Consider the following 20098-nt stretch of genomic DNA (forward strand, 5'->3'; position numbering starts at 1 on the left):
ATGAATTATTGCATTTACAAACACATGGAAAAAGTGCCGCAGGTAAAAAAATTCTAGGTCGAAGGGAAAACCAACAAATGTCCTGGATTTCTATTTTCGGAGAGTCAGAATCCCTACAATATTTTGACGAAAATCCTTTGGTATTTTCGTAAATGGAAATATTTTAGAATTGTTTTAAACGGAAACCTTTAAAACATATTAGCTTAACCGGATAGTAGCCGAGTGGACAAATGCGTCGGATTCCAAACCACTGAGTCATTTTCCATCTGAAATTTTTTTCATGTATTATTTTTGGAGTCCTATCTCCTCAATGTGTACCATTTTCATAGCATCCCCAAATATGCCATATTCTGTCTGAAAAGGAACTTATTTCCTTTTAGCGCCTCCTGTGTGGAGTTTAAAAAATAAGGTAAGAGAGTGAGGTAACTTCTTCATTATCACTATGTTACAATACCGACGTTGCCATATGTACACTGTTGAAACATATTTCTTTCAATGACCAAAGTTGCCAGAAAATGATCATGATATACGAGGCATATCCAGAAAGTAAGTGTACTGAGGCTCTCACGACCGAATGAATTTTATTTTCGATATGTTGGCTACACTTACGTGTAGCCTGACTCTTCCCCTCCGCAACGAGACCTGTTCAAGGTCAGTACGTTGAGAAGTGTCAACGCGACAACACGTTTTGTGAAAAATGTCAATCTAATCTCGCGTCAAATGCGAAATACGCGGCGTCATCCGTTATCTCGTTTGGAAGGAAAAACCTCCGTTTGAGGTTTATAATGAGGTTAAAACTGCATATGGTGATAAAGCTATGAATTGTACGAGTGTGTACAAGTGGTATCGCGAGTTTAAAAACGGTTCTCACCTCTTCACTCTTCACCAAAAAGTTCAAAACCACAATTTCAGCCAAGAAAATCGTGGCATCCGTGTTTTGGGACTGTCAAGGCATAATTTTGATTGAATATCTGCCTCAAGTGGAGACCATCAACTCTGCAAGATACTGTGAGACCCTAAAAAAATTGCGGAAGGCGATTCATAACAAGAGGAGAGGCATGCTGACAAAGGGAGTCAGCCTGCTGCACGACAATGCCAGACCACACACGGCCAACGCCACGAAGGAACTGCTTGCTTCGTTTAAATGGGATATCCTGAACCACCCCGCGCATTCCCTTAACCTAACACCTTCAGATTATTATCTCTTTACCTCCCTGAAGCTGTACATGGGTTGAAAAAGGTTTTCAACCGACGAGGAGGTAAAGGAGGAGGTGGACAAGTGGACGAAGGGGTTGGCGGGAAACTTCTTCGAGGAAGGCATCAAAAATTGATACCCCGCTTCACCACCTGCATTGAGAGGAATGGCTACTATGTCTAAAAATAGCTTACATATGTACTACGGTAATCATGTAATTTTTTTGTTTCAATAAAAAGATTTGTAACCTACAAAAATTCAGTACACTTACTTTCTGGATACGCCTCGTACCTAAGTATAAACATGAGGTGCATTTATTTCTTTCTGAATAAAACACTTCTCGAATTCAGATGATGGTATTGATCACTATGAGTTTGTCATACTTCTTAAAAATATCTTCCAATTTTAAAGTGACCCAAAGAGGTTTGTGAATTATGGAGCAATCTTCTTCACTTTGAAGCACATAGAAGAGACTTGAAGCTCTTGTTCGTAGTATTTGTATGCTATTGCCATTGGAAAACCTTTATTATTATTAAAATGTTTTTATTTATAAGCTACTCTAGAAAGTAAAGATGCTTTATTTTTATTACAGATGGGCATGGGCCAGTTTTTTAGTCTTCAACAATCCACAGGTCAAAGGTTGCCAATCACTGATTTAAAGGGTAAAACGGGTTAAAAAAAACCATCGTAATTTAAAGGTAAATCATATATTTCTAAAGTATTTAAGTACACATTTGTCACATTGACTATCAACTATGATATTAAAATTATATCTGAGGGAACACATATATATATATATATTTATTCTCTTCAAACCTGAAAAACATTTGCGAATAATATTACAAATCATAATAGATTATATTTGTCCACGAGAGGCAATAAGAACAAAGAAAACTACATTTTGACACAAATTAATGTTACCGGAAATTCAAGTTCGAAAAATTGTTTGATATAACGTCGCTCTAGTTCGTTTTTATCCAACACACCAAAATGTAAACCAGGAGAAATAGCGCTTCAAAGTTTTTTTTACGAAAAACGCATATACAATGAAATTAGATTTTTAGCTTACTGAAATGATTTAAAGTGATAGAAATTTTTATTTTTAAGTAAAACTCGTTCCAAATATTTAAAATTACGCAGAAAACACGTTTTTAATTTGGATGTCGGACAAAGTGTCGGATAAACACACTTGGAATGTTCTTTAATTTTGGTGGACTTAAGACAAACTGCGTCTAGAAAACAAGTTAATAATTTTTTGTTTTTTTTTCACTTTTATCGTATAAATAAATGATTTCTGATAACATGCTTAACTCAATTTCGCCAAAAATGGTCTGATGGACAAAAACGAACTAGAGCGATGATATGTGCTTTTAGCAGAATGTTACACATACATTAGTTAGAAAATAATTTTAATTGAATATGTTGAAACACATTTATCAAAAATGCTAAAGATTAAAATAAAGCGACATGTTGTATTATGTATATATTTTTAGTTATTATTTCAATTCACTGTATTGTACCTATTTTTTAAATTAATAAAACAAATTGCTTTTATTTTCTGTCTAAAATTTTATTTGTTAAAATCTAATTGAAATTGCCAAAGTTCGAATTGTTGCATCACTAATTAAACCATTTCTACTCAAGCTATTTTAACAGTACATTAGATGCCTCTCATGTTTGAATAATTAACAGGTGGCAATAAAAAAAAGATTTTTTTCACGCATTCCCAATGTTTAACAATGACTCTATTGACAGTTACAATTTTTATTTTAAATTTATATTTAATATATTTTTTTAAGTAAAACAAATGCATGTATCGGAGACACGGATAATTTGCACACATTTTTCTGTTGTTGATCAATGGGTTAATAAGTTCAAACCATTGCTAACTCCTAAGGAAGGTAACTAGCCTCAGAATACCCATTTAAACTGCACTACAGTAGTCCCAGCCAGAGGTTGTATGCACATCATCGACGATCGTCCTCTCCCTTCTCAAACGTTTTGTATGAAAACGAAAAAGACAGAAGATACTAGAAAGGTGAAGTCACATACGACTTCTCTCTGGGACTATTACATATATTATAAGTGCCAAATGTCGATAAAAACTTTGAAGAATGAATAATATATCGAAAACATTGTCAAAAAAATTTACCGATAAATGTTTGAGGTCAAAAAAGACATTGTAATTTTACTTCAAAATTGAACATTACATATTTTAAAAAAGTAAGATGTAATATTAAAACTGCTAAAAAAAAATTACCAAATCGTGCTTATCTGGGCAAATTTTCATAGACACGAGAACCTTAAATTTTATTAAAAAAAATCTGAAAAAGTACAAAAAACATGGGATCCATTTTAAGTCTGTTATTGTTATATGTATTAATATAGTGCATACAAGTCTTAGTTTGCTGGTTGACAAAATATAAGAAACTTTTAAAGGTAGATTTTTTCAAATTTTCTCGTTGGTCAATTGCCCAACTTCTTGCCCTGATAACAGTGAAAACAACTTATCTCACTACTGAAAAATAATAACCGCATTATAAAATACAATTTGCAATTCACCAAGATGAATTTGCAGGGATGGACAGGACACAAAACAAGTTTTTTTAAATCTAAGATTTGTATGTTTTCAGATTCACTTAAATAATACTTGGTAAACTTGGCAATATCATCAGTTAATATTATTTCTAATAAGTTTAGTGTTTTGTAGGTTATGTTTCCTAAAAACTTACAAATATAAATGCTGTGAATAATAATATTAACACAACCATACTATTAAAGTAGGGGAACAAACATAAATAAAATTATAATTAAAAACAACAAGATCAGTTTCAGTTTGTTTAACTTAGTTAACAATTCAAAAGAATTTCTTCCATGGTAACTCATCAAAATGACAATTTAACACACCTTTAAAAAATGAAATAAAGACAATAAAAGCAATCCTTACCTACGTAACCTATTTAACCTAGTTTTTGTTTCATCACCTTCACGACTTTATTTCACTTTTTAACCCGTCAACTGCTGATGGGAACCCGGTGTCCTGCATACAAAAATCGATGAAATTATCCTAAGCGATTTTGACCCTTATCTACAAAGATACTATATGAAGAATAAGTTTAGAATCACGCTTGCTCTAAATGTTGCTTTAGAAAATACTTTATATTTGATGTATGCAGCTTTGGAATAAATTATGTAAGATTTTTCGGTGTGTCTTTTTTCTCAAGATCACGAACGTCACCACAGTCACAACTGATTAAAGGTGTATTGAATTGTCATTTCAATGAGTTAGCTGGTCACCAAAAGAACCATATTAAAATGTCACATTCATTGGTCCAACAAACCTTCTGCTAAATGCCAACAAGTATAAATGGCATCGCATCCTTTCATTTTAATTTATGCTTACATTTTTTAATAATTTAATTTTAAAAGCATTTTCTAGGATAAATATGAATATACAAAAATATCTTACCTACTCTTTGCTACATTGTTTGCTTTTTGGTTTTTCAATCAGAATCAATTGAATAAAAATATCAAATTGAAAAAGTTAAAGCATTCCAAATGGTGATTAAACACACCATACAATATAACCTTCCTAAGGAAGATACAATATAACCTTCCTAAGGAAGATACAATATAACCTTCCTAAGGAAGATACAATATAAGACACGGAGGAAATACCTCCTAAACGAGGGCAGCTAAATGTTTTGTACAAATGCTTTCCATATTGTTAAAACACATTTTCAATAAAAACAAAGGCGTGAATGTGTTTTCTTCACAAGAAAACTCAACCATTTGCACACATTTGTAAATCTTACACAATAACTACAAATAGCCTGTGCAAACAATGAACACTTAAATATCACCAATATTGTGAACTAACAAATGCATGCACGATGTGATGTTTGTATACTATTATTATGAGATGTTTAGAAACTAAAATATGCGCTAAAGTTACTTGTACAAAAATATATATACAAAGAGATAAAAATATACATAATATAAAACAGACTATCCACTGGCATAATCTCACATCTCGTCAGCCAATCTGATTATGTACATAAATGTAATGATTATATTAGAGACTATTTCTTGATTTTGTGAGCTCTGCCATTTGCTGGACTCTCCGTGGAGTTGATGGATCTTTTGGGTCTCAGGATGAAATTCAGATTGTACGCTGTGTTGACCGCATAGTAGACATTTGCGTTGGATGGCAGCATCATTTCTGGGAAGAGAATAATTCATTATTAGACTTTCTAGATTATAGCGAGGTTTTTAAGTCAAACAACATTTTCAACAACAATAAATACATACCGATCAATACTAATAATTGATATGTTTGACTGCCCTCGAATTATTGATATGTTTTTCAAATATGTACAGATAATTTTTGTTGTTTGTTTTTGGGGTGTTATGCCGTGTTGCGCTAACTCCTTCTTTAGCCGACGTTTCGGACAGCGTTGCAGTGTCCATCATCAGGGCAGATCCGGATGGACACTGCAACGCTGTCCGAAACGTCGGCTAAAGAAGGAGTTAGCGCAACACGGCATAACACCCCAAAAACAAACAACAAAAAAGTCGGAAACACATTATTAAAACCCGACGCGACCCGATGAAACGCGATGCGTGTTGAGTCGAATCAAATGTATTGTTTTCTTATGACCAGAATCACACTATGAACACCCGACATGGCGTCGCGTCGGATGTTCATAGTGTGATTCTGGTCATAAGAAAACAATACATTTGATTCGACTCAACACGCATCGCGTTTCATCGGGTCGCGTCGGGTTTTAATAATGTGTTTCCACCTTAATGCTTTTGGCCGTGAGAATCTAAAAACTTACATGTACAGATAACTTTGTTTTACTTTAAGATCTAGAATTATTTGCATGTTTTTTTGTAAATAACGTCGTTTGACTTTAAGTTCTCGATAGATTGTTCAGGTTCAGGAAAGTTACACAATATATTCAAAGGCTACAGTGATTTCAAAATCATACTTCATTTCATCGTTTGGTGAAAGTCACTACATATGTACATAACTACGATATGATTGATACGATAAAGATATTTTGGTGAAATTTAAAGATAAAAAATCATAGCAAAAAATAAAATAAATCAAATCATGTGAGGCAAAAAAAAAAATTTGTTGCGTTTAAAAATGGTGATGTCAATGGTATATAATTTTTAAAATAATTACCTTTCTCAGGGAGCACTTGTGACAGTGTATATTCTTCAGGATTCCCCTCCAAATTTAACTTTAGCATTGCATTTCTAATAACTTGAGGCGTCCTCTCGTTATTACTTAACATAATAGACTTGTACATCACCACTCCGTCCGTTTCAACATTGTCAGTTTCATAAGTCACTCTGATAATATAAAAGTCGGGGCTACTTTTCTGTGAATGATTGGGACTTAATGTACCAACATGATTATTCAAAGTCTTATTAAGTTTTGGCACTTGCAAAGTTTTAGAATTTCCACTGTTTGCACTCGATAAAGACACGTCCAACGAAGGAATCGAGGAGCTGGAGCTTCCACTGGACATCTGCGATGGGGAAGCTTGTCTATCTAAACTATTATTCTTAGAGGAAGTCGTACTGTGGTCGAGGTCGCAATAGAACTGCGAGCTGTTACTAGAACTGGTGCTGGCGATGGAATCATTCTTCCTATGTCCCGGGGGGCAAGCATTGGGAGGTTTTTTCTGCCTCTTGTCCTTATTGGGCAGAGTGGCAGAAGGTTCAATCTGGCAGGAAATGTGATATGACTCTCGCTCATCCAGAACTAAAATAGAGTCAAACCATCTGTCAAACATCGGATCTTCGGGCAAATGGTATGCGTTGGCGGCACCTTGAAGTAATTTTATCTGCGCCAATACTTCGAATTCTTTCCTTCTTTTATCAAAATTAATCAAACCGTCGCTAATGGTGTCAGGAATGGCCGTATCAATCATGGTTAAGTCCGTTAAAAATGTTCCCAGGTACGGAATGGTCCCGTGGCTGATGTTGCCACTTCGAATATTGTGTTTCTGGAAAGCTTTCTGCAACTGTTTATCATTCTCCCCGACGGTATCGGCAAACTTGGCCGTACCTTCTCTCATGAGTAGCTCACGCTGCGCCCATTGGTTGTTTTCTTCACTAAATATCCTAGCTAATTCATCATAGAGTTCGATCTTTTCCTTAACCACAATTGCCCACGTTTTGTGTAGCCTATAAATGGCATTACTCTGCAGGCCAGATATGATAGCCTTTAGGGAAGAGAAGTTCTTGAGTATTCTTAGTTCCTGCGCAATGTCTATCCACGTTGATATAATGTCGGCTCTGTCTTGAGGCCGCAGTTTGGGTTCTATGAGAATGGTGGATATGACACGGAACGAAACAGCATTGAACTGATTTACAGTGGCCACAACAGTAGCTGCTTCGTGGGATCTATTCTTATCTCGGCGTGACCAAATAGCTCCCAGGCATTGATGTGGGACTAACTTCTTGAACAGCTCCTGAAAATACAAAAACAATTAATAAATAAACAAGCTTACTTATTGAAAAAACTCAAGAAGTATATTGGTCGTAGTTTTCACATTTGTAGACCAACGGGAGTGCACTACACTCTTATTTGACTATTGTGCATTTTCTTTTTAAACTACATAATCAGGAGCGGATCTAAGACTCAAAAGGCAGTCAGCAAACGTATATGAGGTGAAGGGAGGGGGGCATACAAAAATTCCATGAAAATTTTCAATGGCTACGTGGCCTTTTTAATACAAAATTAATTTTAGTTTGAGGCCAAAATTCCTAATGAAACTAAATTAAATTAAATATATAATTTTTTTAATGTGTTATTAAAATAGTGAATACCGCACATTAGTTCGATTTGTCAATAATTTCAAAGCCTGTGGTACTATAGTATCCTCAACTGGAGTAAGTGACAAGAACGGAAGGTAGTGGAAAATTTTTTATAACTGTTACAAATGCACAGAAAAGTGCCGCAGATGAATTTTTTTACATGGTATCTCCGATTGGAGTACCTATATGGTGTGGGTGAAGGGAGTGGAAAATGAATTAAAACATTCACAAAGACACGGATTATTTTAGAGAGCAAACCATTAAAGGTTTCCATTTTTTATTTATCGTAAAGTCAGTATTCCAACAATATTTAGATGGAAACCCTTTAGCATTTTCTTAAATGGAAATCTTTTAGTACCTATTGTTTAAAACATATTGGCTTAACTCACTAGTAGCTGAGTGGACAAATGCGTTGGATTCTCACCCAAGCGTCACATATTCAATCCAATGTTAGCTAAGTCCGTCATCATTGCACAAGCAATATTTTACGCTTACATAAAAATGTGAAATATTTTTGTGTCTTTAATTTCTGTGTATCATTTTTGGACCCTAGCCGGGCCCCCTCCGAGTTTGGGAGGTCCTGTGTCTTCAGAGTGAACCATTTTCACAGCATCCCCAAAGATTTTATTTGTTTATACCCCCTTCTCGGCGAGCCTATCTATGGCCATGAGTTCCGAGCAGAGGCCTGGGTTCATGTCCCGCATGCCCTTAGTAAGATCCGCCTTTATACGTAATGCAAAGAAACAAACAGAGAGTGGTGGAGGCATAGACTAATTAAACATAATATTATGCGCTGGTGGGAAATGGGTTAAGCTGATTTAAATACAAGTGGCAAAGAATGAATTTATTATGTCTCATCTTGTCCATTAGCAAATATAAAATATTCAGTGGAAGATCGTTAAATAAGAATTTATTATAAAAATGTAAGACAATTATTGTGATTGTTGAGTTATTATGTTGTGTTACAGTTCCTTTTTCCAATAACAACAAACTTCCACAACATGTCATCAATTCTACTGATATGAACCAATTTAAAGTCCAATTGGATTCTTATTTGGAGAGAAGAAGGATTAACTTATTTTAAAAAATTATGTAACTCGATTACTGTTAAACTTATTGTGAAATCAGATATGAGCGCATCAGGAGAATGCTGCCTGCTCATAAAATAATAAAATTACATTTACTTTAAAATTTGATTTACTTTAAATATAAAAAAAAAAATATTTTAGAATTCGCTGATTGACAATCGGCGGTTGTCAATCAATTCGCTGATTGACAACTGACGGTTGACTGTCACCCGTAGGTCAGCAAAGTAGAGGAAATCCACATTATTGCTGACGTATCTGAAGAGGCAACAATTTCACGCTATAAAAGGCGTTTCTCTTTAGCCTCTTACAACCGGCTTCATACGAGGGTGAATCGTTTTTTAAAAAATCTGTGTTTGGGAATAGAACTGGTGTCGATCGCGATGCCGGAAGCTGTTGGTGTAGGATACCTTCACACGCACATCTTTCAACCAGTAAGTCGTAGAGGCTTAATGGATCATAATTAAGAGCTTTACTAGTTGTGGCCCATCACAATTCGGAAATTATTTTCTGATTGCAAAGGGATATTCAGTGGATGAGAGCATTACCATGTCCATCCTGGTGAGCTGCTCTGCGAAGTGTGTCTGCGGCACGTCAGGGAAGCGGTATGCATGTACATGGTGCTGCGCCAGCCGCATGCCCGGCGCTAGGCATGGCCCGTCCCAGCCCTCGGGGGGCGGCAAGATGCACTCATCGCCTGACCATTGCTCCAACCGAGATGATGCCTGCAAATACAGGAAAAACATAAGTACGTAAACTAGATGAAGAGATGCGGCTCGTTCAAGTCGAGAATCGCAAATGCCATTATTATTAGATAACAGTGTTAGAGACAAGAGGAGTGTTAGTGTATCGTATGTTTTTAACTTGTTTTTTTAATGGTCTTTTTTTTATAGCCAGCAGTAATAAAACAATAATAATATATTTTTAATTTAAGTGAATACCGCACAAAGATGCCATCTGCTTCCAACTGAAGCCAGTGGGACTACGGTATCCCCAATTGGGGTATGTCGTGAGGCTTATATCCATGGGAGAGGAATGTGAGAAAGTATCGATTGTGACTTACTTTGGTATTGAGCTCGGAGCCCGGAAGGTAGACCTTGGTGAAGGTGATGAGCTGGTGCAGAACAGAATGCAGCGGCGGCTGGCGGAAGTCCTCTGGGTAGCTGTCCAGCCACACATGCAGGGCGGACACCAGGGTTCTAAAAGGAGACCGGACATCAGCGGTTAGTACAGAGGATTCACTATCGCAGCAGCGAATAAAAGATTATATGTAGCTTCATAACTCTAACATTTTGACTCCCCACAATCCCCACACACAGATAGTGTTCCCATTAATAATTCTGTTTTTCTACTAACATTACTTCTATGCTAACTTTTGATCAAAAGTAAAAGACCGTTCCCTAGCATCCGGAATGAAGCGGGAAGCGAGCGCGACATAGCAAGTCAGCAACGAAGGCTAGCGACCTACTACTAATAAATCACGCCCTTTCTGTTCATGACAAAAGACGTGTATATTATTGTGTTTCTTCTTATGTTTTTAAAATGGGAGAAATAATTTTTTTTTTTTTTAATTTTGTTAATTTTAGCAAAAAAATTTTTTAACTAAAACAAAATATTAAACACTTTAAAACATTTTTTAAACTTTGTTTTAGTGTACTCAGGAATTTTGAGTCGAATAGGGTTGTCAGGAAACCTAAGGGAAGCAACTTGAAGAACATAAATGGCTAAGACCTAATATTTCGTTCCAGGTTGGAAAATTCTTTCAGTATCGTAACATTATTTGAAATAGTTGTGTTTATGTTTAGTAAACAGACCTGAATAGTTGACGGTTGGTTCCTAGTCTTCCTCTAGCCTTACAACATTCGATCCATAAATATGGCTTATTTATTGAATTTTATAAATATTATGACAGTATCCTTAGAGTTGGGAATGGGAAAGTAACTTTGAAATGCGTTTAAAGGATTTAATGTCAGCTTTTGTTATCGAAGGAAGTTCACAATGTACGAAATTTGTTAGCGAATTGCAGTAATTAATTTAACTTTACAATTTAATCATCCATCTTAATAAATAGTGCGGTAAGACCATGACTAGGCGGATTTGTGATGCGCACCAACAATGGAACCTTAAAGCACGGTAAGACAATGACTAGACGGATTTGTGACGGGAACCAACAATGGAACCTTAATAAATAGCACGGTAAGACAATGACTAGACGAATTTGTGACGCAAACCAACAATGGAACCTTAATAAATAGCACGGTAAGACAATGACTAGACGGATTTGTGACGCGAACCAACAATGGAACCTTAATAAATAGCACGGTAAGACAATGACGAGACCGATTTATATGACGGATGATAGATAATTAATGGAGTAAAAATCTTCAATAATAATATGTATAATATTTATAATGATTTGTAGGTACATAAAATAAATATGAGCGTGTTTCGTGATAAAAAAGTCAGAATTTCAAATTCAGAAATTGGGTATCTCAGTACAAAATCAAAATCAAATGAAATGGTCAATACGATGTCAGGCAGTGTAAGAGACAGAACACACAAAGTTGATTGGCTGTTTCGATCTAATAGTCAATAGCTACCTACTGTCAGTAGCGACATTGGTACCATTCAAATCTGCATGGAAGGCTTTTATTTTTTAAGGTGTGGGTGTTTTATTTATTCAGTCGGTTTTTAGAATTCAGTTCAATGATATTTACCTACTTTCATCGGGAGTAAAAATATATTGTAGTCAATATTTTTTTCTACCCGAAAACTTTATATACCTACGAAGAAAACCGCTCAAGTCAATCTTTCAGCTAACAATTTTAATTTTGCTTAAGTAAAAGTGGACAAAAAAGATCAACCGTAATTTTTTTGTGGTTTCAAATTGCGTAAATCATAAAAGTCTCTTTGGCACTGGATATTGATGGGCATAATCGAAACATTTTATAATCGAATGAAATCTAAAAACAGCAAGAAAAAGTTATGCTTCCTAAAAAAACGACACCTTCGATAACAACAACACTTAGATCTATCATGTACGAGCCATTATATCGAAACCACTATTTCGATTACTAATCATTGTACAAATGAACTTTCAACATTTCGATTCATTCGAATAATTTTATCGGTGACCGGATAAATCATCAAAATGATAATTCATCACATCTTTAAAAAGTTATATAAAGTCATGGAAAGTGATCAAACAAAAACTTTATTAACTGGGTTAAGTAGGTTAGGTTAGGTTAGGTTTAAATTTTTTTTTTCATCGTTTCTAATTTCTTTATATCACTTTTTAAAAGTGTGTTGAATTGTCATGGAACCATTTTATCAATATTAATCCATCAGTTCAAATTTTGAAACGGATATCTTGATTATGTCACTCACGGGTAAGTACTGGGTGATGTCTAAAGTTATCCAAGAGGATTCGGTTTAAATTTGTAAGTATACTTAGCATTTGACTTTCAAAGCCCAGAGGCAAAACGTGAAAGTCAGCGAAACCCCAATTTACATTGCTTTTGATTTGTTGTTTCTGACAACTTCGAGGATACAGAGATAATATTTACTTCGAATTTCTAATAATACCGCGTGAAATAATGAGATGAACCCGACGCTCAGTGAAAGCATTCCGATCTTCGCAAATAATAATGAGTTTAATGGATTCTGTCGACGTAACGCCATTCAAACAAGGCGATTTTTTGCGCGCGATGTTGCATAATGATGAAAGGACTCATTCATAAATAGAGATCCAAGATGGCGGCATTTGGCAACATTTTTCTACATCATTTGGTGTACATAACTGACCCCGATAGAAGGGAAACAAAAGTAAGAGGAAAGAGATGGGAGATACAAATGCACTACGTCGTGTAACATTTTAAATTGAGCCGCTATCAATAACAACCCTTACGTAGATGGCGATAAGGTTTAAATTCCCGCTTAACACCATCCGCCTGTTTTGATTTATGCAAGAAAAAAACATGGCCAAAAAGTGCCTTTTATTTTATTTTGTGGATGTTCAGGCATAAATATTTTTTTTTTCGATCATTTTATAAATAACTTAATTTGCCACATTATACAATAAAATCATAACCGAAAATGGGTTCGTAAGTAGGAGATATTGAACTTTAAAGCAGTTTTCATAGGCCCTTAAATTATTTTTTTCTGGGATTATAAAAAGACTTATCTAAAAAATACTCGATTATTTCAAAGGCCAAGATGTATTCTACTCGCAGTATTTAATAAAAGCATCTGAAACATTTCTAGGCGACCAAATTTTCAAACCAAAAACACATGATTTTGCATTACTACGTATGGCATCGCCTTAATATATATTTCTATCAGCAGATATATATTTTTATGACGGCGACATCTCACGTGATTTCTCCACCATTGAAGAAAAAATGCTTGTAGGGTGACGATTGATCTGATGATAATCAACTTCGATAGTAGAGGACACAAGAGGAAGAAAAGACCAAATACATAAATTTCTAACGAATAGAACATAGTTCTATTCTAAATGCCAACATTTTGAAAACCTTAACTGGATATTTATTATTTTGTGAGAGTTAAAAAGCACCCGGCGTCTTTTCATGGCCAATGACATCCTCAAAAAGTGCGGGCAACGGTCGCCATTGATGCCACGACAGTTCTCATTGGCTAGAAAAAGACGCTGAGAAAATTTTCACTCCCAATATGAACTTTAGCAAGAAAAAAACAGCTTTAGGGTGACACATTTGATGTTCTTGTCAAGTGCAAGGCTCTCGACTATCAATCCGGAGGTCGCAGGTTCAAATCCCAGCGCGCACTAATACATTTTTATTAATTAATTTGTTTTATACTTGCGGCACGTTCCAGAGTCTAAGATACTCTCAGTATCGCCCTGGTGTAAAACCACCATTCAGAATTAAAATGTTGCTTGAAATGGCTATAGCCGTGTTTGTAAATAGATCTGCATAGCCAGGTACTTCCCCACATTTCTCTTCCCCTTCCAACAATCTTCAGCCTCGCAACAAATCCCAATTGGAGATGCCATATTCTCAATGGCTCCAGACGAGAGCAGTTGGTACTCTTGTGCGGTATTCACGAGTTTTGCGGTGATCTCGAGTTTGATATACAACTATATGCAAAAAAAAGTGTCTGTTAAAAATTGTTATAAATACAAGGTGTGCCTCGTGTTATAGTGTAATATAATCTATAAGTGCATAATCTTATGATTTTCAACGTGTCTTCATCCATAGTTAATAAAAAAATACAGTGTGTGGCAAGCCTACGCACGACGGAAGTGAAACTCTTAGTATTCTTCTCTCTCTCTTTTCATTTCATTCTCTCTTTTTTTCTGTCTATTGACATATTTATAAGTAGCATGTGATAAAAAAATTAAAAGTTATAAAAATATGGGATTCGAACCCGGGTCCTGCATAACGAGTGTCGAACGCTCTGCTTCTAGACCGCGAGGAGAACCGCGTATACAAAGTGTACTCCTCAATTGACTTGACAAATTTTCGTTTTCACACACGGCAAATGAATAATATCACATAACGTCTCGTTAACGCTTTATAGATAAGATATATCGGCAGTGTGAAGTCATATCTGTCGTTTTTCAAAATATTTCCGTATATTTGTCCGTTTTGGAAAAGATCTATCGTGTTTTAACAGTCTCATACCCGTATGGAGTCTGAATTTAAACAACATTTCTAAATTTTTAAAAACTCACTTACGGCTGTGTTTTTTATTAAAAAAAATTTGTCACGCACGTCTGCGAGGGTAATTAGTCGGGTTATCGGCCTTGATTGGTAATTTTAATGATTCAAAATAAAAATAATCAATCAAAATACCGAGCGACTCTACCGGCTCGATTTGTAAGCTATATTTCGACCAAAATATCATATAGCCAAAATATCTAAAAGTCGCAACACGAGAGCATTTTATCACTTTTCCTCGTATTGAAAAAATCACAAAAAGAAAAAAAAATTAGCTAAAGCGGGGATCGAACCTCGGTTCTTCACGACGATAGTCGGGCGCTCTGCCTCTAGACCGCGAAGCTGAGTTTGGAGAGTGACCTAAACTAGGTATATAATATTAGCTAGGCTCCTATAGCGAAATGATCACGGTTTTTCGTGACGGTCATGAGTCGGTTTTACTCCGGTCCTCGAAAATGCATAACGCGCGTAAATAAGTTTCACTTCAATAAACACATCGTCCATAACTATTGCAGCATCGCTTCGCTTGATTTGGCGCTGTTGATATCGACGTTTACAGAGCGGAGGGAACGGATAGTGCAGTGCCCTGTTTGCACGTAATTCTGTCTCGCGTGACTACTGCGACAGTGTGAGGGATGCGGCGGGCTTGCCGGGAATACGTTACGGAATCGCATGAAATGAGTTCAATACTTATAAAAATATCTAATAATTGTACGGCTCTTAATATCATAACGCGTCGGCCGTTAACGAGGTAAAAAAGTGTAATATATTTATAATTGGAATGAAGAACTATGTTTTGCTCATTAGGTAATTTAAATAAAGAATGCAGCAAACCGCAAAAAAAAATCCAATATAAAAAAGGGTCGACAACACAATATCCCAGATTTTAAAAACTTATTTTTATATCAATTATTGTGCTGTTTTATTGTGAGACTGGTTTTGGGATGTGTACGAATATCCCAGGCACCAAAATGCATTGTCCCGCTCTCTGGAGAAGTATTCCTACAACCTCGTGCGGCACTAGGGCAACCGGGCACAACACGTCAAATAAACTCAACCGTGCTCAAATGGGCGTGGCTTACTAGGCCAGTATCATTTCACAGACTGTGAACTCCTTCATGAACAAAATGCTCTTTTTACGTGTAAACTATGAAATGCAACGAGAAATTTTGTAAAAACATTGACATTGTTATTTCAAAGGGCCGACATACCGTGTTGATTTCAATATTTCTTTTTACCGCTAGATGTCACTCATAATTACACAAATTAAAAGAAAAATTAAAACACCTTTTTGCTATCTGATTTATGTCGCCTGGCTTGAAAATTATTATTATTTAAATGAAATGAAAAGAGATTTTACTTAATTTTCTTAATTTCCGCCATCTATCCATATAAATCTATCCAATTATAGTTGGCTTAATGTTTCGCCGGTGTGCCGCTAGGTGAATGGGCGTGTCAATTTTAAATCCGCCCCCAAAGACCCCCGCACTTCATACTTCGTTACCGCAAGATGGCGACAAAAGTATTGTAGAAAATGTTCATACGACCACCTCCTCTCGCTTTTTTCCTCCATGTATCTGCCATTGTTTATTGACGGTACCCAGCATTCAGGCAGCCTAGTTTCCACTAGCGGAATACAAGACAAGGCATGCAGCCTATACAGGGTGTATCGGCACGTACCCGACAAACTTTAACCAGCTATTCCTTAGCACATTTGGAGTAAAAAATGTTATGGGCACTTTGCTGTCCGGTAACATTTTTTTTAATAAAAAATTTACCATTCATATTTTCACCACATGTCACCACTGTTTTATCCTTTGTCAAAGTTTGAAAACCCATCTGGCAATATTTTATTCGAGTTTCGTTGAATAATATACGTACGTACCTACATTGGCGCGCTTTTACAATCACAACGAAATGGCATGGCACCATTCGTCTCATTTTTAACTATTATTATTTAGTGTGTATGAAAGAGCGAAGACGCTTTTTGACACACTTGCTAATAACAGCTGTTGAACACGATAAACAATGCCAATGACAGTGACGGAGTGGGGATTTTTTTATATATTTATTTTTTTAATTGAAAAAAAATGTTACCGGACAGCAAAGTGCCCATAACATTTTTTACTCCAAATGTGCTAAGGAAAAGCTGGTTGAAGTTTGTCTGGTACGTGGCGATACACCCTGTATATAGATAATTATCAAGGAAAGGACCCAAATGAAATAACAACTTGACTACCCTTTGCATAGATTTAATAACTGACCCGAGCCATTGTTAATACGAAGAAAACGTTCAGAAGAAAAACTAAACTCTAATGACTTTATATCACTTTTTAAAAGTGTGTTGAATTGTCACTGTGTTGAGTTATCATAGAACAAGTTTACACAAGTTACACCCCGTTAGTTAAAATCGAGTTGTAAAGTTTGGGTCTCACCTTCAATTCTTCGGCTAGCTAAGTCCTCCATCACAACACAAGCAACATTTTCCGCTTACTGTGGCGTTGTAGGAGGTGATTTTCAAATATTGTCAGGTTATTCGTAACCCGGGAAGAATTTTCTTTCTTTAAAAGAATGAAATAAAAATATGAAGCGGCACGTAAGGTTGGAATTGCATAATACTTGACTACCAACCACGGCACAGTAGAGTCAAATAGACCTTAATCCAGGCTTAAGGTCGGCTTAACTATAACAACATTGAACCGTGGCGTAATAATCTAATAAGTAAGACGGCTTCGGAACATCTTTGTGACATTGGAGAAGGGCAACAATAAAGTTGTTCTCATAAAAATCTCATTCGCACTTTTGGAAATAACATAATTTAAATAATTCTATTTATTAGTTCAGAACCAAAAGGTTACGTCATGTCAACCCAAATCTGATTATTCCAATTCAATTTCATATCAAATTTAGTCTTTCTTCCACTTCATTCTTCCTTTCATAATTCATCAGTTGAGCCATTTTTGCTGACATAAGCATGAAAGATAATAGACGATTCAGCTTAGCTTACATATAATAAATATAACTATATGAAATAAAATAATGATTCTCTTTTGTTTAAAAACTTTATTTCTGTTCTTAGTTTATTATATTATCCACGAACAGGCAGTGGTGCAGTGGAGGTTCCCTTGACTAACCTTTTCAACGTGTTATAAGTAGGTAATTTTTTTTATGTGAATACCGCATAAGAAGCCCAACTGTTCCCAACCATCTGGAGCCAGTGGGACTATGGCAACCCCAACTGGGGTATGTTGTGAGGCTGAAGGGTAGCGGAGAGGGGAAGGAGATGAAGAAGAGGAAGGTGGGGGGGAGTACCTGGCTATTCAGATCTGATCACCAAACACGGCTGAAGCCATCTCAGGCAGCGTTTCAATTCTGAATGGTGGTCTTACACCAGGGCGATACTGACAGTATGTGCCACTCAGGAATAAATACTACATATTATTTTATATGATGAAAATGTGAAATAACACAAATTAATCAAATAAAATGTACTTGCACACGCCGGGATTTGAACCCGAGACCTTAGGTTTGCTAATAGAGAGCCTTACCCCTTGGCCACGGAGGTCGAGAAATGTGAAAAAAAATATTGGGAAAAATTTCCATGGTAACTCAGCACAGTGAAAATTCAACACACCTTTAAAAAGTGATATAAAAAATCACTAAAAGCGATGAAAATCAACCTAACCTATTTAACCTAGTTTTTGTTTCATCGCTTTTCACGACTATTTAAAGGTTCGTTGAATTGTCATTGAGTTGAGTTGAACGGTTACCACGTGTTGCAAACACCCTTTTGCACATTGATCGATGCTTTTGCTTCATTTGATAATTAAATTGAACCTAATACTAGCGCAAAAATTACGGAAAAATAAAAATAAAAATCAAAATTTCCACGGCCGAGAATCGAACGCCTATCAACTGCTTGGAACACCAGCAACAATTGTAAGAACGACGGCATAAATTCACTATACGTACTGAAAATAACAACAATTCCGTATTTTTTAAAATTTTGAATGTTAGTTACTCACAACCGAGCTTATTTTGTTGAATAATTTAATAATTACAGAAATTTAAGTTATTCGGACGACCTTATCTATGTAAATAAAAATTTGGGGAAACTTGAACGCCCCAAGCCGTTGGACAGTGGAATCACCTTGAATAATGCCTATGCAAATGTAGATACTATTATTTTTAATCCTGGTTGGAGTTTGGGGTAGCAACTAGCAAGTGGGAGGTTGCGGTATTACAGTATCAGAGCACCTGCTCAATTCTCATCTTATTACGAGCAGATGCTCCTTGTAAGCAAAGTCCCTCGAGTACAAAGATTAATCATATAAAATTGGGCGGAAGCTCTCGAGTCATTAAATTTGCTCGAAGCGCTTTTAGCGTTATTCACTCCGCGTGTTCCTGGAGGTAATAATACTAAGTACAATGTAACACTTTGAGGGGTATAATCTAGCGATTCTAGTATATCAAAATTTGAAGACTTACTTTTGATTCATTCCCAGTTGATGAATTTTATTACTAGCCGAACGAAAAATAAATTAATTCGACAGTGCCATACACATCATGTATTACTAGCGGATATTGCGAAGTACTCAATTTTGTAAAAAAAAAAACAATATTATCTCACCTTGATTTAGATTTGATGATCTTTAGGGATTTTGAGTAGTAAGAAATGGAATTAATTAGTTTTTTGTCTTGAAGAGACCCCTGTTTGACCCAAAGTCGGTGATAAAGGAATCAATGGTTTAATAGTTACATTCAGACGAAGATCAATGGTTACATCCAGACGAGGATCAATGGTTACATCCAGACAAAGATCAATGGTTAGATCCAGACGTGGTCAATGGTTACATCCAGACTGGGATTACATCCAGAGGAGGATCAATGGCTACATCCAGAGGAGGATCAATGGCTACATCCAGTGGAGTATCAATGGTTACATCCAGACGAGGATCGATAGTTACATTCAGACGACGATCAATGGTTACATACAGAGGAGTATCAATGGTTACATCCAGAGGAGGATCAATGGTTACATCCAGACAGGGACCAATGGTTACATCCAGACGAGGATCAATGGTTACATCCAGACGAGGATCAATGAATAGAACCTGACAACACACCAAGCCGCTTCCATTGTGTATATGTGATTGTGACTATAATAGTTTATTCGGAACATCCCATCAGAGGATTAGTCCTCTTGACGGCATCACATTGTTATTCATATCATTGTTATTTCGGTTTGAAAATTCCAGCTACCTTAATAATAAAAATTATTC

At 35.9% G+C, this 20098-nt stretch overlaps 1 protein-coding gene across 4 annotated transcripts in view; it reads right to left on the reverse strand.

The window, feature by feature from the left end:
- Window positions 1-1906: 1906 nt before the first annotated feature.
- Window positions 1907-20098, reverse strand: part of Rgl (Ral guanine nucleotide dissociation stimulator-like) — a 164403-nt gene continuing 146211 nt past the window's right edge. For 3 of the 4 annotated variants that reach the window (XM_089651595.1, XM_089651594.1, XM_089651593.1), the window contains 4 exons: window positions 10181-10316; window positions 9666-9842; window positions 6390-7686; window positions 1907-5417 (listed from right to left, as the gene is read on the reverse strand). In XM_089651595.1, the coding sequence (XP_089507721.1) occupies window positions 5278-5417; window positions 6390-7686; window positions 9666-9842; window positions 10181-10316 (1750 nt within the window). In that variant the 3' untranslated portion in view covers window positions 1907-5277. The remainder of the gene's footprint in view (window positions 5418-6389; window positions 7687-9665; window positions 9843-10180; window positions 10317-20098) is intronic. The other variant, XR_016305789.1, reaches the window with a different exon arrangement.

This window comes from Hesperophylax consimilis, chromosome 4 (genome assembly GCF_061612785.1).
Source record: "Hesperophylax consimilis isolate HC1 chromosome 4, BYU_Hcon_1.0, whole genome shotgun sequence".
Lineage (NCBI taxonomy): Eukaryota > Metazoa > Arthropoda > Insecta > Trichoptera > Limnephilidae > Hesperophylax > Hesperophylax consimilis.